Here is a 27,578-nt window from a genome sequence, read left to right on the forward strand (position 1 = left end):
GGGAGTGGCGCGCGCGCGACGGATGGGAAGGGGGATCGAGTCGAGGTGTCGAGTCAGGAGGAGAAGCTGCTCGATTCGATCTGGCAGAACTAGTGTTGCTGTGCATGGTCATGTGCTCATTGCTGTTGCGACTCGAGCTTCGCTGTCGTTGTTTCTGTTGACATGGCGGTGTTGTTGCCGCCATGGAGGTGGTCACTCGTTCATCGAGTCGGTCCAATCCCGGGGGGGTCCGAATAAGATCGGCCACGTGCAGCCACCGTCGTCAGTGCTGAAGCGCTGATCCCGGATTTCTTCGTGTTCGAGTGTGGTGTGTGCCGCCTGCCGCCGTCGCGAGTAGCAGCCAGCCGACTTTCTGTCGACACTTTCGTTTCTGCTCTACACGTCTTGTATCCTTACCATAATGATCGACCTTATCCACTGTGAGTGGTCTGGACGTGGGCGCAGTGAAAGCGACGCCTCCTGCAGCCTCGACAGAGCTCCTCCGTCAGTGCTAACACCTGTCCAGTCCAGACCGACAAGGGAGGCAACCCCGAGGTCGTGCGCGAGAGCCAGCGCAAGCGCGGCGCGCCCGTCGAGCTTGTCGACGAGGTGATTGAGATTTTCGCGCAGCACAAGGCTGGTGGGTAGTGGTGTGGTGGTGGTGTGGTGCTGGCAGACAGAGCTGACCCGTGCGCCCTGCGCCTGTGCTGCTGCTACTCGACTCGACCAACAAACAGCCCAGTACGAGGTCGAGAACGAGCGCCGCGCGGTCAACGCGCTGCAGAAGGAGATTGGGGCCATCAAGAAGGCCAAGGGCGACGCCACCGAGCTCGTCGCCCGCAAGACTGCGCACGACAAGAAGATTGCCGAGCTCACCGCGCGCGCCGCCGAGCTCGTCAAGATCCGCGACCAGAAGGCCAACAGGATAGGCAACATTGTCGACCCCGCGTGCCATGTGTCGCAGACCGAGGTGAGGGGTCAAGTTGTGGGTGTGAAGGACACTCGCTGACGCTTGCGCGCAGGACGACAACCCCATCAAGCGTGTCTGGCACCCCGAGCCCAACCACAAGGGCAACTCGGAGCCCGGCCTCGGCGCCGACGACAAGCGCACCGACATCCTCCCCCACCACGAGGTCCTGTACCGTCTCGAGGCGTTTGACACTGAGCGTGGTGTGTATTGGTGGTAGCTGAACACTCTCGCACAACAGCTAACCTCACCCCCCAGGCGCCAAGATCAACGGCCACCGTGGCTACTTCCTCACCAACGACGGTGTCGACCTCAACCAGGCCCTCATCAACTACGGTCTTGACTTCCTCCGCAAGCACGGCTACAAGAAGGTCCAGGCGCCCTTCATGATGCGCAAGGAGCTCATGGCTGCCACTGCCCAGCTCGAGGAGTTTGACGAGGCTCTGTACAAGGTGAGGAGGGACGCCCAGACGGTGCTGACGGCAGGTCTCGGCCAACGACGGCAACGAGGACAACGACAGGTACCTCATTGCCACCTCGGAGCAGCCCATCTCGGGCATGTACGCTGGCGAGAACCTCGAGCCCAAGCAGCTCCCTATTCGGTGGGTGTGGAAACAATAGACGGCTCTGACCCACGCAGCTTTGCTGGCTACTCGACCTGCTTCAGGAAAGAGGCCGGCTCGCACGGCCGTGACACGTGGGGCATCTTCCGCGTGCACCAGTTCGAGAAGGTCGAGCAGGTGGGTTGAGTCTGCCTGATGACCCGCTGACCCCAGTTCATCCTCTGTGACCCCGAGTCGTCGCCCGCCATGCTTGACTCGATGATCGACATCTCGCGCCAGTTCTACGAGTCTCTCGGCATCCCATACCGTGTCGTCAACATTGTGTCGGGTGCGCTCAACAACGCTGCCTCGATCAAGTACGACCTTGAGGCGTGGTTTCCCTTCCAGGGCGAGTACAAGGAGCTTGTCTCGTGCTCGAACTGCACCGACTACCGTGAGTGGGCGGGCCTGGATCCCGCGTTGTCAGCCATTCGTACTCACACCCTGCAGAGTCCCGCTCGCTCGACGTCAAGCTCGGCTACAAGAAGGCCGGCGAGAAGACTGGCTTTGTCCACATGCTCAACGGTACCCTCTGCGCCACTGAGCGTGCCATCTGCTGCCTGGTCGAGAACTACCAGACGCCCGAGGGCCTCAACGTCCCCAAGGTCCTCCAGCCTTACATGCAGGGCCGCGAGTTTATCCCCTTCACGGCCGAGCTGCCTACGCCCAAGACGGCCAAGGCCGCTGGCAAGAAGTAGAGGGCGCGGCGCGCGCGTAGATGGTGTGCACGTTATCTGATTAGCAGCAGCAGGGGCTGCGTGTGCCGTCGTTGATTTGTGACATGACATGCATTGCTGTGGCGGCAGAGTGACTCGGATGACTCGGTAAGCAACATTGTCCTTGTGCCCGACTTTTTTTTTCCAATGACAGATTGGAGGTTGCAATAATAAGTAAGTATCAGGGGCTGGCTGGCGACGAATAGCCACGGCCGGTTTGTCACTAATAACTGTGACTTGCCGCGGGGCCAAGCGGCGGGCAGGCGGCAGGCAGGCGGCGGCGGCGACGGCGGCTCTGAAAGATCATCCATCGGCCGGCGACGCCGATTCGATTCTCTTACTCTTACTCTTGCCGCATCTCGCTCGCACAAGTCTTGATCGTTGCTCTCTCATCGCCACTGTTCAAGGCCAGCAGCAACGAGTGTACACTAGGGTCCTCATCTCTCTCTTCCCTGTACCGCCGCAAAGCAAGCACCCACACCACGATGAACCCCGCCCGCCTGCGCGCCCTCGCCACCCCGCTCCGCGCCGGCCTGCGCGCCCCCCTGCGCGCAGCGCCGCTCGGCGTGCGTACCCTCGTCGCGGCGACCACGCCCGCCAGCGCGAGCGTGCACGAGGCCCATGTCGTCGAGGAGGCCGTCTCTGGTGAGTTGGACACGGCTTCGGACGCAGGATTGCCGGCCGACGACTTGGTCGGGCGTGCGCCGACGCGGATGCGTGGCCTGCTCGGCATGGTTTTCGGCACGGGATACCTGCCGCGAGGAGTTGCACTGCGGGTGCTACGGGGTGGTCTGCGCCGTCATGGCTCGCTGCGGATCTTGCCCGCTCGACGTCGGCGTTGCCAGGCCAGACCCGTTTACCAGCTGTAGCCGGCTGGCCCGCTGCCGTCGCCCGCGACTCCGCGCCCGCCCTCGCTCGCCCCGCTAGCTCATGCTGACGACACCCCCCAGACGTCCCCGGCTTCAAGGTCTCGTCGAAGGGCGGCAAGATCGAGGGCCGGCCAATCTACCTCGACATGCAGGCCACCACCCCCATGGACCCCCGCGTGCTCGACAAGATGATGCCCCTCTTCACTGAGCAGTACGGTAACCCCCACTCGCGGACACATGCGTACGGCTGGGAGGCCGAGGAGTATGTCGAGGAGGCGCGCGAGAACGTTGCCAAGTTGATTGGCGCTGGCGCCAAGGACATTGTCTTCACCTCTGGTGCGACAGAGTCCAACAACATGATCATCAAGGGCATTGCCAACTTTCACAAGAGCAAGAAGAGGCACATTATCACTACGCAGACGGTGGGTAGCAGAGGTGGTGGTTGGGTGGGTGGGTGCTGACGGAGACGTAGGAGCACAAGTGCGTTCTCGACTCGTGCCGTTTCCTCTCGACCCAGGGCTTTGAGATCACCTACCTCCCCGTCTCGCAGACTGGCCTGATTTCGCTCGACGAGCTCAAGGCGGCGCTCCGCCCCGACACGTCGCTCGTGTCCATCATGGCTGTCAACAACGAGATTGGTGTCATCCAGCCCCTTGCCGAGATCTCCAAGCTCCTCAAGGAGTACGCCAAGGAGAACGGCGTCACAAAGGCCCTGTTCCACACCGACGCCGCGCAGGCTGTGGGCAAGATTGAAATCGACGTCGAGGCCATGGGCATTGACGCGCTGTCCATTTCCGGACACAAGATCTACGGCCCCAAGGGCGTCGGTGCGGCTTACGTCCGCCGAAGGCCCCGTGTGCGTCTCGAGCCCCTCATCCACGGTGGTGGCCAGGAGCGTGGTCTCCGTTCCGGCACTGTCCCTGCCCCCATTGTGGCTGGTCTCGGCGAGGCGGCGCGCATTGCGTACGTCGAGCGGGAAGCGGACCACGCGCACGTGTCCAAGCTGTCCGAGCGCCTGATCAACGGCATCACGTCCCAGGTTGAGCACGTTGTGCGCAACGGCGACGTCTCTGGCTACCCCGGATGTGTCAACCTGTCGTTTGCGTACGTCGAGGGCGAGTCGCTCCTCATGGCGCTCAAGGACGTTGCGCTGTCGTCAGGATCGGCATGCACGTCGGCCTCGCTCGAGCCGTCGTACGTCCTCCGTGCGCTCGGCGCCGCCGACGACATGGCGCACTCGTCGCTGCGTTTCGGTATCGGCCGTTTCACGACCGAGGCCGAGATTGACATGGTCATTGACCGCATCGTCAAGGTGGTCACCAAGCTGCGCGACATGAGCCCGCTGTGGGAGATGGTCCAGGAGGGTATCGACATTAGCAAGATTGAGTGGAGCGGGTGAGTTGGGCGTCTTGTGTCGCGGCGGCAGCCGCGGCACTGACCGCAGGAAGCCGAACATCACTGACCCCACCACAGCCACTAAACCAAAACATCCAAGATATGGAGCAGTGAGAGGCGAGCGAGGGGGCTTGTCGACTCGACGACTCGTAGAGGCAGTGATTCGTACATGATAGGATGATGCACCTGTTGGCAGATTGTCGCGCCGTGGCCACCGTGTGGTCCAACTGACGGGCCGGCAAACGGCGGCGACGGCGGGAATACTCCCGCAGCCCGCCTCCACTCTTTGGGCCGAACAACAAGTCGTCCATCGCCACGTCCACATTGTTATTGTTGTCCATCACACCACACACCATGCTCGAGGACCTCTGGGCACTGATACAGGCATGGGGCCGACCACTGGGCATCGTGGCCATCTTCTTCGGCCCGCGCATCCTCGGTGCCGCCGTGTCGTACCTTCGCGGCGGGCAGTCCCACGCCCACAGCCACGGGCCGCGGCCGCCGCCAACCCCGCCGCTGAGCCGCACCGCGAAGACAATCCTGGTCCTGCAGCTGCTCTTTGCCGCCAGCGTGCTCCTCTCGCCGCCGTACGACGTGTTCTCGACACACGGCCTCTCGCTCTCGTGCACCAAGGAGGCGCTGCGCGCCGCCGTCCTCTCCGACGCTGGGCTCGATCCCAACACCCCCGTGCCGGAGGACATATCCACCTCGCCCTCGCCGCTAGCCGAGACGATGCTCGCGCGCCTCGCGTCCCCGGACGCCCGCGCATCCTACTCGCGCTGGGGCCACACGGCGTTCCTCAACTGCGCGTGGTGCCGCGACGACACGGACTACGCGCTCGCCTCGGCGCCGGGCATCCTCGCGCCGTACCTCGCTGAAATGGTGCTCGTCGGCCTGCTCGGCCTGACGTACGTCACGGGCGCCGGCGCGCGCCTCCGCGCAGACAAATTCGGTGCCATGGCAGGCTGGGGCGTCGTGCTCCTCGCTGGGCTCGAGTATGGCGTCAGATGGTCGTGGGACGTGACGCCGCCGCGGGACAAGAGCGACTCGATCACTGTGAGTGGCGCGCTGGGAAGGAAGTGTGTTGTCTGACCTGCCGCAGCTCTCGTCCATGGTCAACATCGCCCGCCCGTTCGCCCTGCTCGCCATCACCGCGGCGTACCTGCTGCTGCCGGCACGCATGAGCCAGAAGGAGGCGACGCAGCTCGCGACGCTGTCCGCGCTGGACACGGCGCTCAACGCGTCGCGCCTGACGAGCCTCGCACACGGTGCCGTGGCGCGCTCGCCCGCACTCGCACGGCACGCGTTCGAGCGCGGGCTCGGCCGTGCGCGCGCAGAGGAGGTGGCGAAGAAGGACGCCGACGTGATCGCTGCTGCGCGCGCCGCTGGCTTGTTTGCGGGTAACGACCATGTTGCCGAGGCGCGCGAGGGCGCACGAGGTTGGATCGCGGGCGAGTGGCGCAAGCTCGTCAAGACTGAGGAGTAGTGCCGAGGCGAGGCGGGGGAGGAAGAGTGGCATGAGGCTCGACGCGGCGACCCGCGCCGCCCGCCGCCACTTGTAGCATAGACGACGATGTTAGATGTCCGCTGCGCGAGTCACGCGATGAGCTGCTGCCCAGCCACCGAATGTGTCAGTGCACGGCCCCCCGCCCCGCCGTGCCCTGCGTCGCCGACGCCGCCGCGCCGCGCCGAGGCCGTGCCCGTGCCACTGTGCCCCACCGCCGCCCCCACCACACCCATCACCCACAGACCGCATCACGTGACACATTTTAGCTCCCGTCAATGTTGCATCGAGCGAGCGTTGTAGTCATCGTTCCTGCTGTGATAGCAAAGGTCGAGCGAGCAGCAGCAAGGAGCACACACACACACATATCTCATCCACATCATCGAATCGACTCTTGTAATGCCCAGCAGCAGCGACTAAGCTAGCTACGACTCGACTCGACTCGACTCGACGACCCCCAGCTTACCCGACGTTCTCGCCGATACCCCGCCCCACCACCCCACACCACCATGGTAGTCGACTCGGACCACCTCATCCTGCCTGCGCCGCCTGGCGAGTCGGACCCGGACCGCTGGATCGAGAGGGTGGGTATGGCGTGGAGGCGCCGTGCGGCGCGATAGTGCCGTCGTGCGCCTTCGTTTCTGGCGATCTTACGTGCCTCGTCGTGCACGCCGCGAGCTCGCGCTGACGCGCTCGCTCGCTTCTCTAGCTACGGAAAAACAAGCACCTCCCCGAGCGGCAGATGAAGCAGCTGTGCTCGCGGGTCACCGACATCCTGCTCGAAGAGTCCAACGTCCACCTCGTGCAGAGCCCCGTCACGGTCTGCGGCGACATCCACGGGCAGTTCTGGGACGTGCTCGAGATTTTCCGGCAGGGCGGCGACCCGCCCGACACGAGCTACATCTTCATGGTAAGCGAGGGGGGGTGGGGTAGAGGCTGACGTCTAGGGCGACTTTGTCGACAGAGGATATTACTCGCTCGAGACGCTTAGTCTGTTGCTGGCGATGAAGGCGCGGTGAGTGTGCCGATAGCGGTGGGGCGCGGGGCGCTCGCTGACGCTCGCGCTCAGCTACCCCGACCGCATTACCCTCCTTCGTGGTAACCACGAAAGCCGGCAGATCACACAGGTGTACGGCTTCTACGACGAGTGCATGCAGAAGTACGGCAACCCGAGTGTGTGGAGGGCATGCTGCAACGTCTTTGACAATCTCAACCTTGCGGCGGTGAGTCGGCGCGCGGGCCTGACCCGCAACCACGAGTAGTGCTCACTTCACGCCCAGATCATCGACTCGTCCATCCTCTGCGTCCACGGCGGCCTGTCGCCCGACATCCGCACCCTCGACCAGGTGCGCACAATATCGCGCGCGCAAGAGGCGCCGCACGAGGGCCCGTTCTGCGACCTGATGTGGTCGGACCCGGACGACGTCGAGACGTGGGCCGTCAGCCCGCGCGGTGCGGGTTGGTTATTCGGCGCAAAAGTCACGGCAGAGTTCAACCACGTCAATTCGCTCGACCTGATTGCGCGCGCGCACCAGCTCGTCCAGGAGGGATACAAGCACATGTTTGACAACCAGCTCGTGACGGTCTGGTCGGCGCCAAACTACTGTTACCGGTGCGGCAACTCTGCGTCCATCATGCAGGTCGAGGACGGCGGAAAGACAAACTTCAAGGTCTACGAGGCGGCCATTGAGAACGAGAGCGACCAGCGAAACCCCGCCATGCGGAGAGGCGGCGCGCCGTCCTATTTTGTCTGAGCGACGCAGCAAACAAGCGTTGCGTTGTATAGTACAACATGCATCTCATCATCACAGTGTAGTCGATGCCAGTAGTAGAATCTACGTCACTCAAGCAGCCCCCGCGTCCAGCTTGCGCTTCTTCCTCCGCTCCTCGACCTTGGGCGCGGCCGTCTCGGCGGGCGCGACAAAGGCCTCCTCGCGCTTGGCGCGGCGCGTCTCGGCGGCGACGGCGTGGCGTTCCTCGCGCTCGCGCTTGGCGGCAGCCTCCTTCTCCTTGGGCTTGAGGAAGTACTCTCCCGTCTCGAGCTGCTTGTCGAGCTTGCTCTGCACCGGCGCGGGAGGGAAGGGAGTGTAGACCTTCTTCTTGGGAGCAGTGGGCTTGGGCGCGGCGGCAGCGGGAGCCGCCGCACCGTCGGCCGCTGGCTGGCCCAGCGGCGTCGAGTTGGCATCGGCATTGTCGCCCTTGCTGAGGGCGGCGTTCTTCCTCGCCGTCTTCTCCGACGTCTTGAGGTGCTTCTTCTGGAACTCTGAGGTGTGTGAGCTACAGTACTATCAGGAAGCCGCCAGCTCGACTCACTGGGCAGGAAACGGTCCCAGCTCTCGCCGGCCAGCTTGGGATCCTTGGCGAGCTCGCGGCGGATCATGAGCTCCTTGATGCGGTAGATGGGGTGGATGTTGTTCATACAGTCGATGATGATCCTGCGCACCTCCTTGAGGCCCTTGAAGCTGCCCATTGCCGACACGGTGTTGCCCTGCACGAGCACGTAGCAGTCGGTGAGCAGCTCGATGGCCTTGAGGGTCGAGCCGTTCGGGCCGACGATACGCTGGCGGCGCTTGACAAAGCGCTCCTTGTTGCGCACGAGGCCCGAGATCTTGATGACATCGCACGCCACATCGTCCTGGAGCACCTTGAGCGCCTGCGGGGCGGCGACGCCTCGCGCGAGCAGCTTGAGCAGGTCGCGGCCCTTAAGCACAACATACGGGTCCCACGTCTTGCGCGTCGTGCGCACCGTCATGCGGCCCTGCACCAGGTCGAGCTCGCATGCCAGGCCGAGGTTGTCGAGCGACTTGGTCACGGCGCCCCACACGGAGCGGAGGTACGGCTCGCGGTACTTGGGGAACAGGAGCGCGAACGACGACTCCTCGAGGAACGGCTTGTGGTCCTTGTCCTCGGGCTTGGTGAACGCGTCGACCTTCCAGTGGTCAATGTCGTCCGTGTCCCAGGCTGGGTGGGTGAGTTGGAGGTCCGCCAAAAGCTACAACTAGACTCACGCTTGTCCTTCCTGTGCCGCTTGTTCTTGTTGACGACGGCGTCGGCGCCATCGCCCTCGGCCTCGGCCTCGGCGGCGGCCCTCTTCTTGTCCTTCTTGGACTTTTTGGACGACGACGGGTCGGCGCTCATGGTGTGGGTGGTGGGTGTGGTCTTGTGATGCTCGACATCTACGTATTGCTCGACCAAAAATCAGTCTGGAAGTGGAGGTCGGGGGCCTAAGCCGGTTTCAGATAGGCGTGAATAATCTTAAATGCGCCTTTTGTCAAAATCCAAAAGTTATTTGAGCCCCTGTTTTGTCCAACACAGAGGGCTCTGCCAGTGGTGCCTTGGTTACAACCCCCTCTGCCGCCTCCAGCATGCAAGCAAGCTGACTGTGGCGTGGACGCATGCATGCCATCTAGCACCGGCCGGCCTGGCCCAGTTGACCTTACGCCCAACGGCGACTGCAACTCGCCAAGCCGTTCGTTCGCTGGCCGGTGAAACGTTTCTATTAACGGCGTCTGCTCGAGATGAGTGGCGGCCGGGAGGCGCTGGCGAGGGAGGGAGTTCAAGTTCCAGCGTTCCACGTCCATCGCCGGCCCGGCGAGTGAGCGCAGTCGCGAGAGCGGTGCAGCCATGGCGGCACATGGCGTATGACGCATCCGTCCGCCGTTTCAGTGTCAAACGGTGTAGCCTGCCTGTTGCTGGCGGCGGCCAGATGGCCACAAACAAGTCGACTGGTTGCCGGGTCCAGGCACGCAGCTTATTTCTTGGCCCATGGCCCACGCAGGCCAACGCGCTTGCGGGCGCACGCGTCGTCAGGTTTTGGTGGTGACCCTGCGCGCGCAGTGTTGGGCTCGTCGCCTCGCAACCAACGCAGTGTACATGCATTGAGCACTAGTAGCGACCAGCAGCAACAGTTCCACATGCATCCCCCGTCACTGCCACAAGTGTCAGTCAACATGGTCAACATGGCCAAGCATTTGTGCGGCACGCTGGCCGTGCTCGGAAGAAGCAATAATTTGGCGGAGCGGGACAGGTCAGAAATCGGGGGTGGTGCAGGGTCATTCGCGTCTGCCGCGCCGCGCTGCTGCTGACCACGACGCGTCCACCGGCCACCCTAGCACGCTGGCTGTCTTGTCTTACTCTGGTCGCGTTCGTCTTCAAGCAAGCAACAACTCGCATGCAGCAACAACACAAACCTACGTACTTGTGATCGCTGTCGTCGTCGTCGTCGTCGTCGTCGTCGTCGTCGTCGTCGCCGCGGCACAAGAGCAAGCCGCAGCACTTTACTCTGCTGCACCAAGGGGAGCCGGTGCAAACCAAACAAACATACTGTGGACAGGCATCCCAACTCGCGGGACGGCAAAGCTTGTTGCGTCCCTTAAGATCGTAGTCTACCCCGTTACTTGCGCGCAACAGACCGGGGAGATCGCGCGCTGGGGCAGCTGGCTGTATGCTTGTGTCGCCGCGCGATGGGTCGGTCGGTCGGTCTGTCGCCTGAGCCCTGTTTTATGTGACATGCAAGGGGTTTCCGATTTACTGCAACGGCAGTGCCCTTTGGGTCAGAATGGCACTCCCTCGGGATCCCGCCGGGGCGAAAGTATCCTGACGCGCGCGCACGCCGGCCTGGACAACACGACACCCACCAGTCGAGCGAGCAAGAGCCGCATCAATGCATCATGTACTGCATGCATCCATCCTCCCTCGCCTGACCAGCGCGCCGCGCCGGACCACGCCCAGACGCCAGGACGCCACTGCGCCATGCCAAAAGTGGTAGACCCCCAAGCACCCCTGTTTCCGCGATGTGGTCCACCTTGTACAGCTTGTGCAGCGAGGGGCCAGGGCGTCCCTTAGCGCTATTGACGGCACCATCACTGCAGACCAGACCCCTGACCCTACCTTCCCTCCCAACCCCCCGCGCTCGCCGACCACCACCACCACGTCCTTCTTTCCTCGTCGTCGCCGCCATCCTTTGCTCATTGCTCATCACTCATCGTCAATCTTAGGCCTTGAAGCGACAACCAGCAAACCCTCGACATCCTCCCTTCATAGACGGCAGGCTCCGTCTAGACCACCCCCCCCCCCCCCCCGACACTCGTTGTAAACCACCACACGGCAACCCACTCGCCACCACAACAACACGTTCGCCGCTTGACGCGACCGTTCACCCCCCCGCGCAACGCCCACGACCGCCCCCCCGTCCTCGGCCTGCCATCCCCTTTTCCCCGCACACGCCGCAACGCACTGCCGACATCCACAATGCTTATCGACATCCAGATGCTGCCCAGGGGCTTGCCTAAGGACAAGCGTCTCACCCCGGACGAGGTAGCCTCGTACCAGTCGTCGCTCAGAGCTGCCGCCCAAGTATGTGTGGTGGCTTGGCGCATTGATTGTCCCATCACCTCCCGCTGACACCTTTGACAGAAAACCCAGCCTGCTCCTACGCCTGCTGGTAACAGCGGCAAGGCGGGCGAGCCAGGTGCGCCCGTTGCCGGTACCCCTCTCCAGCAGCCGGCGCCTGCTCCGACGACTGCCCCGGCCCGCCAGCCGCCTGTTGCCATCTCGGCGTCTGCCGCCCCTTCCTCGGGCACCCCGGTCGCGCAGAGCTCTGTCACCCCGTCGACGACGCAGGCCGTCGCGACGCCCACTACCACGACTACTACGACCCCCAAGGTGCCAACTGTGCAGACTTATGCGCCGCCTCCTTCATCGGCCAACAACGTCAAAACCATTACCCAGTCGCAGTCGACCACATCGCGTTCGTCCACGACTTTGTCATCACCTTCGAGCTCTGCGTCGTCGTCGGCCTCCGCTGCCGCTGCTAACAACGGCTCGTCCTCGGGGTAGGTAGATGACGTGCAAAGGCGATGATGGAGATACGCTAACGACGTTTCAGCATGTCCGGTGGCACCATTGCCGGTATCGTTATTGGCCTGCTCGTCGGCTTTGTGATCCTTGGCGCACTCGCCGGGTGGATCTACCGCAAGTACAAGTCGCGCAACTACAAGCAGAACAACCCTTGGGCCAAGATGGACAACGACGACATTACTCCCTTCCCTAGACACAGCGACAGGGACTTTGAGAAGAACTCTGACGAGGACTTCTACGGTGGCGCCCCCGCCGCTGCTATCGGCTCGAACCGCGCCCTTGCTCTGGCTCGCCAGAACGGCTTCTACGCCGACGGCACCCCCCGCCCCAACACCGAGTACAACAGCCCAGGCATGGCCGGCTACGGTGCTGGCAGAAACTACGGACCTTACCCTGACGTCGCCCCTGTTGCTGCTGCCTACGGTGTGGATGCCAACCGCGTCCCCTCGGGCCCTCAGTACCCTCAGCAGCAGTACGGCCAGCTCATCGACCACGGCAGCCCCTTCGACGACGAGTACGCTCACCAGCAGCAGTACTCCAACACTTCGCCCAACTCTGGTCCCCGTCAGCTTGTCGGCCCTGGTGCTCACTACCAGGCCCCTGGCCCTGCCCCCGTTCCTCTTGGCCGCCCCGACGCTCCCGAGACCTATGACGAGATTGCCGCTGCCGAGATGTACGCCGACGACCGCTACGCCGATGATGAGCTCGCTGCTCCTCGCGGTATGGTTCCTTACGCCGAGGGCGACCCGTACAGCCCTCGCACTGCTGCTTCTCCTGGCGAGTGGGCCGGTGTCCCGACCCGCGGTTCTCAGATCTCGTACGCTTCGCCTCTCCCCGAGCCTGTCTCTCTGCCCTCGCCCGCTCCGGCCCCGTTACCCACTCTCCGCCCCATGTCGCCTCTCATGCCCATCGACGCATCGGCCCCTGCTCACCCTCCGTCTGACGAGGAGCAGGAGACCCGCCGCATGTACCAGGAGGTCGCCTCGGCTGCTGGCATTGAGCAGGTCATGAGCCCCACCTCCGGCCTCGCCTCTCCCGCTCCTGTCCGTCTCCCCACGTCGGCGCCTTCGCCTCCCTTCCACGCCCCGTACCAGCACGGACAGCCCCTCTCGCCCCTGCGTGAAGTCCCCACGCCGATGAGCGAGCGCACCGCTTTGCCATCCCTTTCGCCTCACGACGGCCTGGACCGCAACCAGCCCGGTCGCACCGGTCGCCCTCTGCCCTCTACCCCGAGTATGCTCATCGCCGACTCCCCCTCTGGTGCCCCCAGCCGCCTCCCCACGCATGACGAGGACGCCTACGGTGGCATCTAAACACCTATGACTACGAGGAGCCATGTTGATGTACTGTACTTTTTATATTTTAAACCCCCTACTACTTACTCTCCAAAGGCCCAGTCGGTTCGCGCTGGCGCGTCACCGTGACTCCTCTCTACCTCTCTCTCTCTCATACACCCTCGGTCTCTTCGGTACAATGTGATGAAAGAAGTAAAGCCTTGAGAATGCGTGAAAGTGTGACTATCAGGTGACTGACTGTCAAATGGTTGCCGCGGTTCATGGCCAACTTGATTGGGATGCAAGAAGAGAGGTTGCAGAGGTTGTCGTTGCATCGTGTGAGGATGAATTGCGTCTCAGCTATGCATAGTCGATCCCGTCCGTGGCCGGCCCCGTGGAAAGCGTGGCTGAGGGGGAGGCGGCGGCATGCGCGTGTGCGGTTCGAGACGGACGGACCGACTGACACGAGAGTGTCATGAGCGTGTCGTGTCGCAGCAGCAGCAGCACGGTGTCGTGTCTGGCTCGTGTGTCCCTGACTACCGCCACATGGGAAAATGCCACGCCACTGCCGCCACGAACCGTGGGGTGGGAGTCACGGCTGGCTGGCCGGACGGAAGCAAAACGCGTGAGACGCCAGACGCCGCCGACGACGAGTCTTGCAGCAGCAGCATGACCGCCGCCGCGTTTCCCTCGTCGTCGCGGGCTCGCCGGACACCCACAAACACGACATCAGTCACTTTTGCCAGACCACATCCGCGTCCATCAAGGCAACATCAACGCGTCATCTTTCAGCACCACGCGCCAGACACTAGCATCTACACAATCAAGTGCTCGAGGGTATCTTGCATTCGAACAACAAGCCTAGTTTACTACGCGCCAAAAGGTGGGTTACACGCGCGTTGCTTTGGATCAGCGACGCCCCGCCCCCCACGCACGCCGCCGTCGCGCAAGCCTCTAACCCGCAAAAGGTGGCTGCTCATCTTTGTCGGCTTTGACCCGAGGCACAACACCACAAGGCTCACGACGACCGACGCAGACGACTTGCATCTGTGCATGACGGATTGAACGAGTACTCGACTCTTTGCATAGGAATCGGATACAGGCCACGGCAAGCCAGGGACAGTTCTCATCCGCGAGTCCACAACAAACACCCATCACCCGTCATTCGCAACAACAACATCCACCACCTTCCCTACTTCCCCGAGCCCAACAACAGGGCCAGCGGACAGACACGCCGACAGGCTACCTTCACCACGCCTTGGGCTTCCCACATCCGGCTCACAGCAGCATAATGCAGCAGCAAGGCGGATACCCAGGTGGGCCAGCACCTGGCCCGCCTCCGGGGGCCGGCCATGCCCGCCAGATGAGCGGACACGGAGTGCCCATGCCTCCTCACCAGCCACACCATCAACGGAGCGGGTCGCAGCACTCGGTCCACTCGGTGCACTCGCAACACTCCCAGCACGGCGGCCCACCCCCAGGGCATCACATGCCGCCCGGCCCACCACCGCCCCACTCGCGCACCCACACCCCGCAGCACAGCCAGCACAATGTGTTCCAGGCGGTCATGGGCGCGCGGCCCGGCCAGGTGCCGCAGGAGGACGTCGGCGGACCAGGCCAGGTCAAGGTCTACGCGAGCGCGTACTCGCAGATCCCAGTGTTCGAGGCCATGATCCGCAACATCTCAGTCATGCGCCGCATGTCCGACTCGTGGGTCAACGCGACGCAGATCCTCAAGGTCGCCGGCATCAGCAAGAGCGTGCGCACCAAGATTCTCGAAAAACAAGTGCAGACCCAGATGCACGAAAAGGTTCAGGGCGGCTGTACGTGTTAACATGACGAACTCGCATGTTTGCTGACGTTTCAGATGGCAAGTACCAGGGTACGTGGATTCCCCTGGAACGTGGACGCATCCTCGCCGAGCAGTACGGCGTACTCCAGTATGTCGCGCCAATCTTCGACTTTGTGCCCCCGCCCACTGGGCCGCCCGCGCTGCCTATGCGCGGTGGGAGCTCGACGCCGACGGCCAAGACGCCTGGTGCGGGCGGCGGAGCGGGTATCGTGCCCGGGTCGGCTGGCAGCGCGACTGGCCGCATGATCTCGCCGTACGCGCACACTGGCAATGTCCCACCACCTCCCCCGCCACAGTTTGTCCAGCAGCCGATGCCCCCTCACGGAGGCTACGACCAGCATGGGCAGCCGCAGATGCTCTACCCTCCCCCAGGGCAGCACCCGCAGCAGCCGCAGGGCGGGCACATGTTCTATGCCCCGGGGCAACCCCAGCCTCCTCAGCACATGCAACATGGCCCCCCACCCCCGCACCACATGGGCGGAGGCCCGCCCCCCATGCCGCCCCAAGGCCCTCCTCCTCAGCACCATGGCGGCCACCAGAGGCATCCGTCGCATCCTGGCATGCCGCCCATGGGCTACACGCCGGAGCACCAGCCTCGTCGTCTGGAGCCTGCACCGCCGCTTGACATTGGGCCCATGCCGATCCCAAGTGGGGTTCCCCAGGGCCTTGGTCCTGCCGCCACGATCAACGGTCACGGCGGCGGCGGCGGCGGCGCTGGCCCTGGTCGTCACCCAGTGCCCGGCCTTCCGCCGCCACAAAGCGATGTGTACATCGACTCGTATGGCCAGCCCCATGGTATCTCTGGCTCGGCACCGGGCGGCTCGTCCTTTGCCTCAGATGTCGCCGCGCCACCGGCCAAGCGTCATCGCGTCGACGGTCAGCCGACAATCCCAGAGGAAGAGCCGCAGGAGAGCGGGCCTGGCGAGACGGAAGAGGACGACGATGAGGATGTTCGCGACAAGCCCCCTCTCCCAGCGTCATTCCGTCTCTCCAGCAAGCCGTTCAAGCCTCGGCTCAGCACGGCTAGTCACCGTCGCAGGCAGCAGCTTCTGTCCCTGTTTCAGGGCGATGGCCAGGAGGTCGACGTCCGTGCGGCCTTTGAGCTCGCGCCTGGTGAGCGTCCCGATTGGGACGTCGACATGGTCATCGACGAGCAGGGCCACACGGCGCTGCACTGGGCCTGTGCCCTGGCTAGGATGGGTGTGATCGCACAGTTGATCGAGCTGGGAGCCGACATTCACCGCGGCAACTACTCTGGCGAGACGCCATTGATCCGCTCGGTCCTGACGACCAACCATGCCGAAGCAGGTACCTTCTCCCAGCTGCTCGACCAGCTCCTGGGACCGTCGATTCGTACCCTCGACCACGCGTACTGCTCTGTGATTCACCACATTGCGCTGTCAGCTGGTCTCAAGGGTCGTGCCGCGTACGCGCGAGGCTACATGGCTGCGGTGCTCGAGTGGGTCGCCAAGGAGCAGACCAAGGAGCGCAGCCTGGCTGCTGCTGCCGCGGCCACCCCGAGCGCCACGTCCGGTGAACCGAGCCCCGCGGACACGGCCGCGCCAAAGACAGAGAACGGCACAAGCAGCGGCACCGCCCCTGCCCCCAACACGATCTCTCTCAAGCGCCTCGTCGATTTGCAGGACGTGCGTGGTGACACGGCGCTCAACACTGCCGCGCGCATGGGCTCCAAGCCTCTTGTCAACCTCTTGCTCGACGCTGGTGGCGACAAGACCAAGGCCAACAAGCTCGGTCTCCGTCCTGTTGACTTTGGTGTCGAGGTCGAGGCCCTGGCCGTGTCAACCAACGAAGCGACACTTGGAGGGCTCAAGAACGACGTCAAGCGACCAGAGAGGCGAAGCGCGGACGTCCTGAAGAGTGAGTCAAACAAAAGGCTGGGTGCAAAGCAGGGTGGCGTTTGCTGACCCTTCAGACATCTCGGCCCTGTTCGAAGACGTCAACAGAACATTCGACGAGGAGATGGAGAAGCACATCGAGTCGCTCAATGGCGTCGAGAAGTCTGTGCGCGTTGCGACTCGGACGTTGGCAGAGCGAAGACAACAGGTCGAGACTGCTCGGACCCGTCTGGGCACACTTGAGCAACAAGCAGAGCGAGTCGACAATGGTCGACGCGCACTCGAGAAGCCCGTGGGCGAGTGGACTGGCCGGACACCATTGCGGACCGAAGCGTCATTGCCGCCTGCCTTTGAAATGTTGCCTCCCTCTCTGCCTGGTATCTCGGACAGCAATGACGCACCATCCGACGCACACGTTAGCGATCCGGCACTGCCTGCGTCCGGTGATCCCGGGGCGCTTGTCAAGCTGCGGCGATTGGCTGCGTGGGAGGACCGCGTGGCCAAGCTCCTCGAGGAACGGGCCTCGGACCTTGAGGGTGACAGCGCGGACCGAGCTGTCAAGTACCGCAAGGTTATCGCGGTATGCGCCAAGGTGTCGGTGGACCAAGTCGATGACGTGAGTGTTTTTGTGTGCATGCGGGGAATTATAGGGTGCGGCGGCATTGTCCAAGTCAATGCCACGCGGTAGTGAATTGGTGGAGTCGACGACCACCTGGATCTGGTGTCGGTCGTCACGACCGACACCCGCCCCCCCCCTCCGCGTGTACCTTTGCTTGGAAATCAGGGCGACGACGAGCTGACACGTGCTGCAGATGCTGGATGGTCTCATGACAGCGGTCGAGAGCGACGGCCCGGCCATTGACCTGACACGCATAGCCGGCGTTGTGCAGCGTTTGCGGGATGCGCCGACGGTGGCCTAGGGCGGGCGGCGGCCGAGGCGGCCTAGTCTCGGCGTGGGTGGAGATGGCTCCACGTGACGTGTGCGGCGTGCAGGGCCGCAGTCGCCGGCCCCGGAGTATTCATAGGTCTCCATGACGACGACTACGATGGTCTGTGCGTTCAGGCTGATACTGTAGTAGGGATTCTGTCTCGGCGTGGAAGGGTGGAAGGGGCGGTGGTGACAAGGAGTGCGTTGTGTTTTGTCGAAATGTATAACTTTGACGTCATGGAGGCACTGACGTCATGGGCGGGCGGGGGGGGGCTGGTGGCTGGGTGCACGGACAGCGGGCTCGCCGGCTCGCTCGGCAGTCACACAGCGTGGCACTGGCTGGCATGGCGCATGGCACGGCTTGCGCGTTCACTCGGCTTGCTCTGGTCATACACCTGCCTGCCCGGACCCGCGGGCAACGCACAGAAACCCCATGCACACACACTGAAACGCGCGGCCTTGCAGGAGGTTTGCATCCGACAGGGCAGATGGGGACGGAGGGACCAGCGCGAAAGGCCGAGCAAGGCAGGCTGCAGCAGCCCATGATGTCATTGAAAGAGGGAAGACTCAAGGTACAAGGGGCAGCGGCGACGGACGAGACAAGTGGCATATGGCGCCCGCCCGCTCCACAATCAATGGCACAATGGCACGAGCTGGCGGGCGGGTCGCCGTGGCTCGCCATCATCATCATCAAGTGACCACCTCGCTGCGCTGCTGCGCACGAAAGACGCACGCACGAGCGAGCGATGATGTACGAGCACGCACGAGGGTGAGCGGCCGTGAGCATGGCATGTCGTCATGGCACGAGTCGTGGCGGGTTGCTGTGGCCCCCAAGAAGGATATATAAGGCGGGGTGTGGTCCGCCTCTTGTCTTCACAACATCAACACTCTCTCCTCTTTTCTACTACCACCCCCACCACACAACAACAAATAGCAAACATGGCCGACGCCGGACGCCAGTCTCTCACCGACAAGGTAAGTGTTGCCCCCAGCCTTGTCCGCTCGCCGTGCTGACGCGCGACTCGCACACAGGCCGCAGCTGCCGTCAAGCCCGACTCGCAGAAGACGTACCTCGAGCAGGCGAGCGACGCCGTCGCCTCCGCCGTCGACTCGGTCGCCTCTGCCGTTCAGCCCCAGCAGGAGAAGTCGCTTGCCCAGAAGGCCGGTGACGCCGGTGAGTCGGCGCGATGTGCCACAAGCACCACAAGGCAGTACACTGACACGACACAGTCTCGGGCAACAACACCAACCGCGACGTCTAAATCGACTCTTGTCTAGTCTTTCTTTAGTTTTAGTGCCGGAATGAAGTTATGCAGTTGTTCACCATGTACATACCGCGCCCTGCCGCCGACGCCATGCTGTTGTTCACATCGCTGCAGCCTCACCCGCCGACATCGATACGACGCTGCCAGAATGTGCTGCTGTCTGTGCCGCCGATGTCCCTGCCATGCCGTGCCCACCCACCCACCCGTGTCTCAGTGCCGCGCACACCCAGCTATCTATCTTCGTTCCGCGTAGTGCCTCCCTCGAGGCGCTAACCGCTCCGCTCGCCCGTCAGCCGTGGAGCTGGAGGACACGCCCTCTGCGCACCTAGGGTCGGCGCGCCGCGCGCTCCCCTCCTCTCCCTGGATCTCGGCGTGGCGCGTCATTGCCCACCACGCACAGACGGCCGTCGCGGCTATTCCCATCGATATGATAATGTATATGCACAACACAACCCAGCACCCAACCCTATGTGAACAGAAAACCCAGCACCTTGCCCCACCACGTCGTGGGCGCCTTTGGCTCCTCGTACCCTGTCTCCTCGTCAGTCGGAATGTTGGACACAAAGTCGAGGTCCTTGAGCTTGATGGCCCGTGGGCGTTTCGCGATCGTGTAGCCCACCAGCAAGAGCACAAACACCGGGATGGTGATGTACGAGATGAAGAAATCCGTCGTGTTCCAGTTGCCGCGCGTGAACACTGGCCAGCCTTGCAGGAACACGAGCAGCACCGCCCACACGAGCACCCACCACGCCAGAAACGGCTGCAGCGGGTTGGCGTAGCGCAGCGTGCTACGGTCAAAGCCTTGTACTTCCATTCCGCGCCGGAAGCGAATATATGTCGCGCCGACTGTGCCCCACACGATAAAGCCCGAGAGTGAGGTGAGCGCCAGCAGCCAGGTGAGCGCCGTCTCGGCCCCCGCCCCAAGCGCCATGTAGCTCAGCGTGAGGAAGACGGACGTTATCAGCACGGCGACGAGGGGCAGCCCGCGCTTGGTCGTGTACGCCACGAAGCGCGGGGCCATACCGCGCAGCCCGAGCGAGTAGAGGATGCGCGAGCCAGAGTAGATGCCCGAGCAGGTGGCCGAGAAGGCCGAGGAGAGCACACCGCCGTTGACAATCGACGGGAGGACCTTGATGCCGGCGTGGGAGAAGGCAATGACGAACGGCGACGAGGCGGCCGTGCCGCGGTTGCGCAGCAGGTCGGGGTCTGTCGAGGGGACGAGCATGCCAATGACTAGGATGGACACGATGTAGAACAGCACGATGCGGATAAAGACGCGCTTGATGGCGCGCGGGATCGACACGCGCGGGTTCTTGACCTCTGCGGCGGCGATCGCGACCGCCTCCATCCCGACGAAAGAGTAGCCGGCCGTCACGACGTTGGTGAACCATGCGAGGAACTTGCCTTTGGCACCCGGGTAGAGCATGGGCACGAACGCGCCCGGGTCTTTCCAGTACCTGAAGCCTATGCGCTCGTGGTTTGGCCCGCCGCCTAGGGACACGACGAGGCCGGCGATGATCAGTCCGACGATGAGAATGATCTTCATTGTGGCGACTGGCGTGGGTGGTCAGTGCACGACATAGCCGCGGCTGTTGGCTGCCACTCACACGCAAACTCAAACTCGCCAAACCATCTCACACCCAGCAGGTTGATGATGCTGCACACGACGATGAACATGGTCATGTAGCCTGCCTGGTGGGCCTGCGTGAACTTTTTGTCCCAGAAGCTGATGAGGATGGACGACGCGATCACCTCGGTCGGGATGGCCACAAACGTCGTGAACACAATCTGCCAGCCGACCGCAAACCCCATCGAGGGGTGCAGCCAGCGCTCGGCAAAGTGGATGTGGCCGCCAGATATTGGAGCAAAGGTGCTCATCTCGCCGAGGCATGCGGCTGGGGGAAGGAGTCAGCACTGCCACCGCGGACACACTCACTCATCGCATAGGTCAACGTCCCGCACATGGTGTAGGCAAGCAGGGCACCGGCAGGGCCGGCTCTGTGCAGCACCATGCCCGAGCCGAGGAACAGCCCCGTGCCAATGGTGCCCGCGAGGCCAATCATCTGGATGTGCCGTTGCTCCATACGCCGCTGGACGCCGTCATCTTCGTGGTGCTGTGTCAGCATTGCCCTTCGCCTGAAACAAACTCGCACTCACATCGCTGCGTGTGAATGTCAATGTTCACATCGTGCGCCCGCTCCTCGCGCACCCCCGCCGGGGAGGGCTCGTAGAGTACTGAGGGAGGTTTCTCCCCCGACTCGCCCAAGTCGCCCGAGTCGTTCGTTGGCTGCGCAGGGTCCATCGCGGCGCGGGGTGCTGGCGTCGGCGCCGGTGCCGACGATGTGTGCTGCGCTCTTGTACTGGACACGTGTACCGGATGGTCGGGGTCGGTAATAGTAGTAGTAGCAGTATGGGTTGATCCACGAGCGAGATTCACAAGGGAGATGGGGTCGAGTCGAGTCTCGCGAATCTAGCGTCTCGTTGTCGACGAGGACAGAGTATTATTTTGAAAGATTAGTTTGGATGATTGATTGCCGTCGTTGTCCAAGGCCGCACTATCGCCCGTCGCAATCGACGTGGTGATGAACAGTCGACTGTTGAACTGTGGGAGATGTGTGCCAGTGACGACGCCGCCGTCGGAGGAGACACTGGGCGGTGGTGTCGAGGGTACGTATCTGTGTCTCTGCGTGTGTGTGAGTGTATGTCTCGTGTCTGGCTGTCCTCCGTCTAGCTCGTCTCTCGTCTCTCGAGTGGTGCATTTGTGCATTGTTGGGCTATGTATATTCCCGTGCTTCGGTCAACGCCGACGGCTGTTACGGCCGGCCGCCGAGGGCTTGTAGAGTTGCAGCGAGGTGGTGTACGTACTGTTCGCGAGGGAGGGAGGGGAGGGGAGGGAGGGAGGGAGGGAGGTGGGCGGCAGCGACGGCGGCTGCGGGTGGGGCGGCGAGGTGGGGCTCGAAAAGTCTTCGACTATCTTTCGGGTCATGTTCCCGCGGGAGAATTGCTCCTGACCCTCAACGCTGGGCGGCGCGTGTGGGCGTGCATAGCTGGTTGAATCTAGCGTCAATCTGGCACAAGCACGCTCCAGCTGCATGATCCAACAAGAGGCAGGCACCATTATGGTTGGTTGGCTTGAGGAACCAGCGACCTCGTTTTCGGGGCAGGCGTAGGAGCGTGTGGAGCTGCTACTGCTGCTGCTACACACGACGCCAAGTAGTCCCCGATAACCGTGGCAATCTGGCAGCATGTGGGTGGATGGACACTGGCACTCTTATATGTGTACAGCACGTTTCCACAACCAACGGCTCGGTTGTCACCGACAAAGATACCTTGTCACACACACACCGTTCGCACACGCCGAGATAAGCAGGTCAGACAGTTCACTTTCGCCACGAACAAATGCCACTCGAGCTATCTTGAGACAACAACGAGCACGCTATCGCGGTATCTCATGCTGGGCCGCCCACGTGGGGAAGCGATGGCTTGAGCTGGCTTGGGCGGTGGCGCTGGCAACATGCCGCACTCGCGGAATGGCGTGCGCGCTCGCTCGCAGCACGCATGCAACCACGTATCCACGCACCCACTCGCTACCCTCGGCGCTGCCTCGGCGAGGCTCCACCAGCCAACCGCCCAGCCAGCCGTCGCCATGGCCATCGGCTATGCCCCCCACCGCCGGCTACGTCTGAGCATGTCTTTCGGCTATGCGATGGCGCCATCTTGAGGCGGCCAAGTCGAGTAGCGGTACAAGCGAGCACGCCGCCCCTGGGTAGGTGGCGGCGGCAGCGAGCGCCGCCAAGCCAAGTCGTGCTCGCGTGCTGCTGTGTCGCCTTTGACAGCAGCCATGACCAGTGTGCGCCGGCCTCCGGCGTCCGGCGCGACCTGGCTCTAGATTGGGCAGCGGGGGTGCGAGCTCTGCCGCCGGCGTTGGTGGGCACGATAGCGGCGCCCGCGAGAGAGGAGGCTCTGGCTCATTGCCGAAGGCCTGCGCTGCTGTGAGCTGGTTGCATGACCATGGCCTGCGGGCAGTCGCGTGCGGCGTGCACCCGCCCAGCACGCAGGGCGCAGCGAGAGTCGCTGCCTGCCTGACGGCTGGCTGACGCCTGCCGCGCCAAGTTGCCGACGTCGGAGATGTCCTGCCTGCCTGGCTGTGGTGGTTGTCGATTGCCTGACTTGACACACAAAGCACACAAATCACAACATTTCCTAGCGAATTGCGTCATGCAGCGAAATCAAAATAACCCTTTCGCCATGCGTCGTGCCGCATGACAACAACCAGGTCACCTACGTGCCAGCCTAATGCATCGGTGCCAGCGGCACGGCTGATGCTGCTGCATGGAGCCGCCGGTGCGTTCGGCGTGACGGTGTAGCGCTCGGGGCAGCGGTGGTGGTGGTGACGGCGACTGAAGTAGTGACTGGCTCGTCGCTCTTGTCGGCAAATGGCTATCGCGGCGCGCTCGCCGTGGCCGCTGGCCTTGTCAGGCTCCACCACAACTCCCACCCCACTCTAGCGGAGACAGCCTGCCTGCGCGCTCGCTTACCCTGGCGCGCGCACGGAGATCACCGAGCGAGCATTAATTTCATGTTGTCAATATGGCGATATGGCGAGCCTGGTAGCAACGGGCTGAGTCACCACCGCCCGCCTGGCTGGGCTTGTTGGCGGGCTGGCGACTGGTCGCGACACCATGCGTGCGCCAGCGTACGTGCGAGGTTAGTTGCTCCCCGATGCATAAGACGCGACGCCGACGCCGCTGATAACTTTTGTCTATCCCCTACTCCGTTCTCGAGTCTATCAGGAGCAGCTCACTAGCTGACCAGTTACCACTCCAACCCACATATCGCTCCGCCCACCATGTCCCCCGCCCCCGCCCTCCCCGAGTCCAAGGACCTGTCGTACCACCTCACCAAGCGTGTGCAGGCGCAGACGCCCTCCGTCATGAAGGCGTACGGCAAGCTTCTGCAGGCCCGCAAGACGCCGCCTACGTCGCTCGCTGGCGGTCTCCCCCACCGTAAGTGGCACACAAACAAACACACACGGCGAAGCCACCCAACTTACACACACACCAGACACGCTTTTCCCCCTCCAGAAGGCCGAGTTCCGCATCCCCTCGTTCCAGTCGCTCGACGGTGACGTCGGCTCGTGGATCGACGGCACGGCCGAGACGGAGAACATCCACCTCAAGAAGACTGGCCCTGGCACCGAGAACGACGAGGACGGCATCCTCGACTTCAACCTCATCCTCCAGTACGGCCTGACGAACGGCTACCCCGAGCTGCACGAGAAGCTCGCCGAGTACAACCACCTCGTGCACGGCCAGCCGACGTCCGACCAGAGCGTGTACCTCACCCTCGGCAACACGGACGGCGTGTCCAAGGTGTTCCAGCTCTTCATCGAGCCCGGAGACAACGTCCTCGCAGAGGAGTACTCGTTCGCGTCGTCGCTCAACTCTGGCCGCGCGCGCGGTGCCGTCTGGTGGCCCGTCAAGATTGACGGCCAGGGTCTCATCCCCGAGGACCTCGACCGCGTCCTCACCGAGTGGGACGAGGACAAGCAGGGCAAGAAGCCCCACCTCCTCTACACTATCCCCGCTGGCCAGAACCCCACCGGCACCGTGCAGCCCGCCGAGCGCTACGACGCCATCTACGCCCTGGCGCAGAAGCACGACCTCATCATCGCCGAGGACGACCCATACTTCCCCCTCCAGTACACCGCCTACGAGCCCGACCAGGAGAAGCGCGCCGCCCACCTCGCTGCCGCGCGGGCCAGCCTCCCCCCGCTCCCCGAGAAGCCCAACGACGAGGACGCGCGCGCCGTCGCCAAGGTCTTCAACGAGTACGCCAACATCCGCTCGTACGCCTCGCGCGATGTCGACGGCCGTGTCCTCCGCATCGACACCTTCTCCAAGGTCTTCGGCCCCGGTATCAGAACCGGCTGGATCACTGCCTCGGCTGGTTTCCAGGACCGCCTCCAGCGTGTCGGTGAGACGTCGACCCAGGTGCCCAACAACGTCGGCCAGGCGCTCCTTGCGTCGTACCTGTCTGACAAGCACTGGGGTGTCGGCGGCTGGCTGCGCTGGGTGTTTGGTGTCCGTCTCGAGTACCAGCGCAAGCGCGACTACTTCCTCGACAAGCTCGCCGAGTACGCCCCCAAGGACCTCGTGTCGACCGTCCCCGCCCTCGGCGGCATGTTCCAGTGGCTCGAGGTCGCCATCGAGAAGCACCCCCGCTTTGAGCGCACCGTCGTCGACGGCGTCGAGAAGACCAACACCCAGGAGCTCACCGACGAGCTCTGGAACTTCATCCTCGAGCAGGGCAACGTCCTCGTCATGCCCGCAAGGCTCTTCCAGGTCGTCGCTCCCAACGGCGACGAGTCGGCCCGCTCCAACAAGTTCCGTGCCACCTTTGCCGGCGACCTCCCTACCATTGACAAGGCCCTCAAGGGCTTTGGCGAGTCGGTCGAGCTCTTCTTCAAGAAGTAATTTGTTGCAGCAGTGTCACTCATTTCTCTTTATCTCGGTCAGCAAAAGGTGGGCGCACGCCCGTTGTAGTCTATACCATGCATCTTGTGACGTCAGTTGGAGTGGTGTGTAGCGGGCGATGGTGAGACAGTGGGTGATCCAAGACTTGTCGGCGAGGAGGTTGAGGAGATCATGACTGTGTGCTCGTGGGGAACCAGGGTCACGCTGCCCGCCCAATCGCGTAGCTCATCCTCAGCTTGGCTCTATGTCAGCTCGCCCCCGTAAGTGCCAATGCCAATGATTAGTTCGATGCATTGCAATGGTAGTACACTTCCTGGCGCGCTCGTGGCACGCGCCTAGTCCTCGGCCTCCTCGGCCTCCCATCCCAAAAGCAGGTTGTCGATCAACCGGGTCTTGCCCACAAACATGGCACCGGCGATCGCCAGCTGGCCAGTGGCGGGGACGCCGCGCACTGGCGTGAATGTGTCCTTCTCAAACACCTCAAAGTAGTCGAGTCGGAGGTCGACGTCCTCGCCCGACGTCTTGAGGCGCTCCTCCTCTGCCTTGACGACAGCAGTCGCGGCCTCGATGATCGCCTCGCCAGTGGCGCCGCTGCTCCATGCCGCGCGGCCCGCCTCGAGCGCTCGGGCCAGCGTAGGGGCCACCTTCTTCTCCGCTGGTGAGAGGTACGCATTCCGGCTTGACAGAGCGAGCCCAGTCTCGGGGTCGCGACGTGTCGGCAGGATGTGCAGGTTATCCGATGTCGGGTGAGAGACGAGGAGGTCGGTGAGCACTAAGGTGGAGGCGTTAGACCAACTTGCGGGGCGACAATCTCCCAACTCACTGATTTTCAGCAGCAGAGCCTGCTGAATGTCCTTCTGGCCAAAGTACGCGTGGTCGGGCTCGACGGCGTTGAACAGCTTGGTCACGACCGTCGCGACGCCAGTGAAGAACTGGGCTGGGGACGGAACGTCAGTACATAGCCGAGGTGACTACCAGCCATTTTTTCGGCAACACTCACGCCTAGACGCCCCCTCCATGACCTCTCCCCAGCCGCGGACCTCGATGCTGGCGCCCTTTCGCCGGCTCATGTCCTGCAGCTCGCCGCGGAGGGGGTACATCACGTCGGCGGTGGGCGCGAACACGACCAAGGGGCTGTCAGCCGCCTGGCGCTGGCTGCGGGGGGAAGGTCTGCCGTCGTACTCTGAGATACCGAGGCCGTGGATCGGCGACTCGGGGCCGGTGGGCAGCAGAGAGCGCAGCGAATCCATATCACGCTCAAAAGTGCGAGGGTAGGCCGACAGGTCCTCGTGCGGCGCAAACTGCATGGGGTTGACGAAGAGCGTCATAACCGTGAATGGGTGGCGTTTGAGCGACGTCTTGACTAGGCTCAGGTGTCCCTCGTGCAGCGCACCCATCTGGAAGACGTAAGCTCGTCGTCTGCGCAACCAGACGTACAGTGGGCACACAGCCAACGTCGAGGTCACGATCCCGGGCGTCGCGCCGCCAGCGTCGCAGCGCAGCGAGGGTGCGGAACACTGGAATGTGGCCAGGCGGCTTGGACGACTCTGCCAGCGTTTTGGGCAGCAATGGCACAGGCCGCGCCGAGGATGTGTATGCCCGGGTGAGTCGTGCCGCCCCTTGTGCTCGTATCATGTCGCTGCTTGCGCTGTTGCGAGTTGTGGTCAAGTGTTGATGGCCAAGAAAGTCATGGGGAGGTTTGAGTCGGTCGATGGCGTTGGACCGGCTCTCACTCGGCCGGCCGGTTCGGCCACCCACCAGCGGCACTTGGTCGAAATCCTGGTTGTATTTGGTTCCGACGGTGTCTTTGACGAGCCACGGTTGACACGACCAGCCGTGCCAGCCAGGGCGGACAAGCTGCGCGCCCTCCACTTTGGACGACCACTCTCGCAGAGCGCACACACACATACCACACACATTGTGCGCGTTGGCTGTCCCAACACTATATAACCATCCTTGCTCCTCTGCTTTCTCTCTTCTCCTCATCCTCCTCTCCACACACTCACCCATCCCTCTCGGGCATTGTTACTCAGTGA

General features: G+C 63.1%; 10 protein-coding genes across 10 annotated transcripts; 7 read left to right on the plus strand and 3 right to left on the minus strand.

The window, feature by feature from the left end:
• Positions 1–341: 341 nt before the first annotated feature.
• Positions 342–2,352, plus strand: SPAC29A4.15 (Serine--tRNA ligase, cytoplasmic). Its single transcript, XM_062767874.1, has 9 exons — positions 342–419; positions 506–619; positions 717–949; positions 1,002–1,149; positions 1,205–1,398; positions 1,433–1,548; positions 1,587–1,686; positions 1,723–1,942; positions 1,999–2,352. Exons 1-9 carry the CDS (start codon positions 401–403, stop codon positions 2,244–2,246), a joined length of 1,392 nt encoding a protein of 463 aa, XP_062623858.1. The 5' UTR covers positions 342–400; the 3' UTR covers positions 2,247–2,352.
• A 135-nt stretch (positions 2,353–2,487) lies between these two features.
• Positions 2,488–6,014, plus strand: CG12264 (putative cysteine desulfurase, mitochondrial; the record flags this gene model as incomplete). The annotated part of the gene is made up of 6 exons (XM_062767875.1): positions 2,488–2,909; positions 3,215–3,555; positions 3,606–4,528; positions 4,582–4,638; positions 4,801–5,584; positions 5,631–6,014. Exons 1-6 carry the CDS (start codon positions 2,750–2,752, stop codon positions 6,012–6,014), a joined length of 2,649 nt encoding a protein of 882 aa, XP_062623859.1. The 5' UTR covers positions 2,488–2,749.
• Positions 6,015–6,399: 385 nt separating this feature from the next.
• ppp6c (Serine/threonine-protein phosphatase 6 catalytic subunit) lies at positions 6,400–7,834 on the plus strand. Its single transcript, XM_062767876.1, has 5 exons — positions 6,400–6,616; positions 6,742–6,942; positions 6,980–7,047; positions 7,102–7,255; positions 7,313–7,834. The coding sequence occupies exons 1-5, from the start codon at positions 6,542–6,544 to the stop codon at positions 7,784–7,786; spliced, it is 972 nt and encodes a 323-aa protein (XP_062623860.1). The 5' UTR covers positions 6,400–6,541; the 3' UTR covers positions 7,787–7,834.
• mis3 (KRR1 small subunit processome component) lies at positions 7,811–9,184 on the minus strand. Its single transcript, XM_062767877.1, has 3 exons — positions 9,041–9,184; positions 8,346–8,993; positions 7,811–8,295 (listed from the first exon to the last, which is right to left on the minus strand). The coding sequence occupies exons 1-3, from the start codon at positions 9,168–9,170 to the stop codon at positions 7,877–7,879; spliced, it is 1,197 nt and encodes a 398-aa protein (XP_062623861.1). The 5' UTR covers positions 9,171–9,184; the 3' UTR covers positions 7,811–7,876.
• A 1,830-nt stretch (positions 9,185–11,014) lies between these two features.
• LOC62_01G001387 (uncharacterized protein) lies at positions 11,015–13,369 on the plus strand. Its single transcript, XM_062767878.1, has 3 exons — positions 11,015–11,387; positions 11,448–11,866; positions 11,920–13,369. The coding sequence occupies exons 1-3, from the start codon at positions 11,283–11,285 to the stop codon at positions 13,202–13,204; spliced, it is 1,809 nt and encodes a 602-aa protein (XP_062623862.1). The 5' UTR covers positions 11,015–11,282; the 3' UTR covers positions 13,205–13,369.
• A 542-nt stretch (positions 13,370–13,911) lies between these two features.
• Positions 13,912–18,035, plus strand: cdc10 (Start control protein cdc10). The gene is made up of 5 exons (XM_062767879.1): positions 13,912–14,048; positions 14,134–14,988; positions 15,033–16,895; positions 16,951–17,489; positions 17,686–18,035. Exons 2-5 carry the CDS (start codon positions 14,457–14,459, stop codon positions 17,791–17,793), a joined length of 3,042 nt encoding a protein of 1,013 aa, XP_062623863.1. The 5' UTR covers positions 13,912–14,048; positions 14,134–14,456; the 3' UTR covers positions 17,794–18,035.
• Positions 18,036–18,427: 392 nt separating this feature from the next.
• HSP12 (heat shock protein) lies at positions 18,428–19,135 on the plus strand. Its single transcript, XM_062767880.1, has 3 exons — positions 18,428–18,776; positions 18,834–18,975; positions 19,032–19,135. The coding sequence occupies exons 1-3, from the start codon at positions 18,600–18,602 to the stop codon at positions 19,061–19,063; spliced, it is 351 nt and encodes a 116-aa protein (XP_062623864.1). The 5' UTR covers positions 18,428–18,599; the 3' UTR covers positions 19,064–19,135.
• Positions 19,136–19,532: 397 nt separating this feature from the next.
• CAN1_2 (Arginine permease CAN1) lies at positions 19,533–21,764 on the minus strand (the record flags this gene model as incomplete). The annotated part of the gene is made up of 4 exons (XM_062767881.1): positions 21,224–21,764; positions 21,003–21,170; positions 20,674–20,961; positions 19,533–20,620 (listed from the first exon to the last, which is right to left on the minus strand). Exons 1-4 carry the CDS (start codon positions 21,366–21,368, stop codon positions 19,533–19,535), a joined length of 1,689 nt encoding a protein of 562 aa, XP_062623865.1. The 5' UTR covers positions 21,369–21,764.
• A 2,151-nt stretch (positions 21,765–23,915) lies between these two features.
• On the plus strand, positions 23,916–25,542 carry atrD (L-tyrosine:2-oxoglutarate aminotransferase atrD; the record flags this gene model as incomplete). Its single annotated transcript, XM_062767882.1, has 2 exons — positions 23,916–24,072; positions 24,131–25,542. 2 exons carry the CDS (start codon positions 23,916–23,918, stop codon positions 25,540–25,542), a joined length of 1,569 nt encoding a protein of 522 aa, XP_062623866.1.
• Positions 25,543–25,825: 283 nt separating this feature from the next.
• panC (Pantothenate synthetase) lies at positions 25,826–27,211 on the minus strand. The gene is made up of 4 exons (XM_062767883.1): positions 26,980–27,211; positions 26,543–26,939; positions 26,366–26,479; positions 25,826–26,314 (listed from the first exon to the last, which is right to left on the minus strand). The coding sequence occupies exons 1-4, from the start codon at positions 27,175–27,177 to the stop codon at positions 25,878–25,880; spliced, it is 1,146 nt and encodes a 381-aa protein (XP_062623867.1). The 5' UTR covers positions 27,178–27,211; the 3' UTR covers positions 25,826–25,877.
• Positions 27,212–27,578: the final 367 nt, after the last annotated feature.

Source organism: Vanrija pseudolonga, chromosome 1, assembly GCF_020906515.1.
Source record: "Vanrija pseudolonga chromosome 1, complete sequence".
NCBI lineage: Eukaryota > Fungi > Basidiomycota > Tremellomycetes > Trichosporonales > Trichosporonaceae > Vanrija > Vanrija pseudolonga.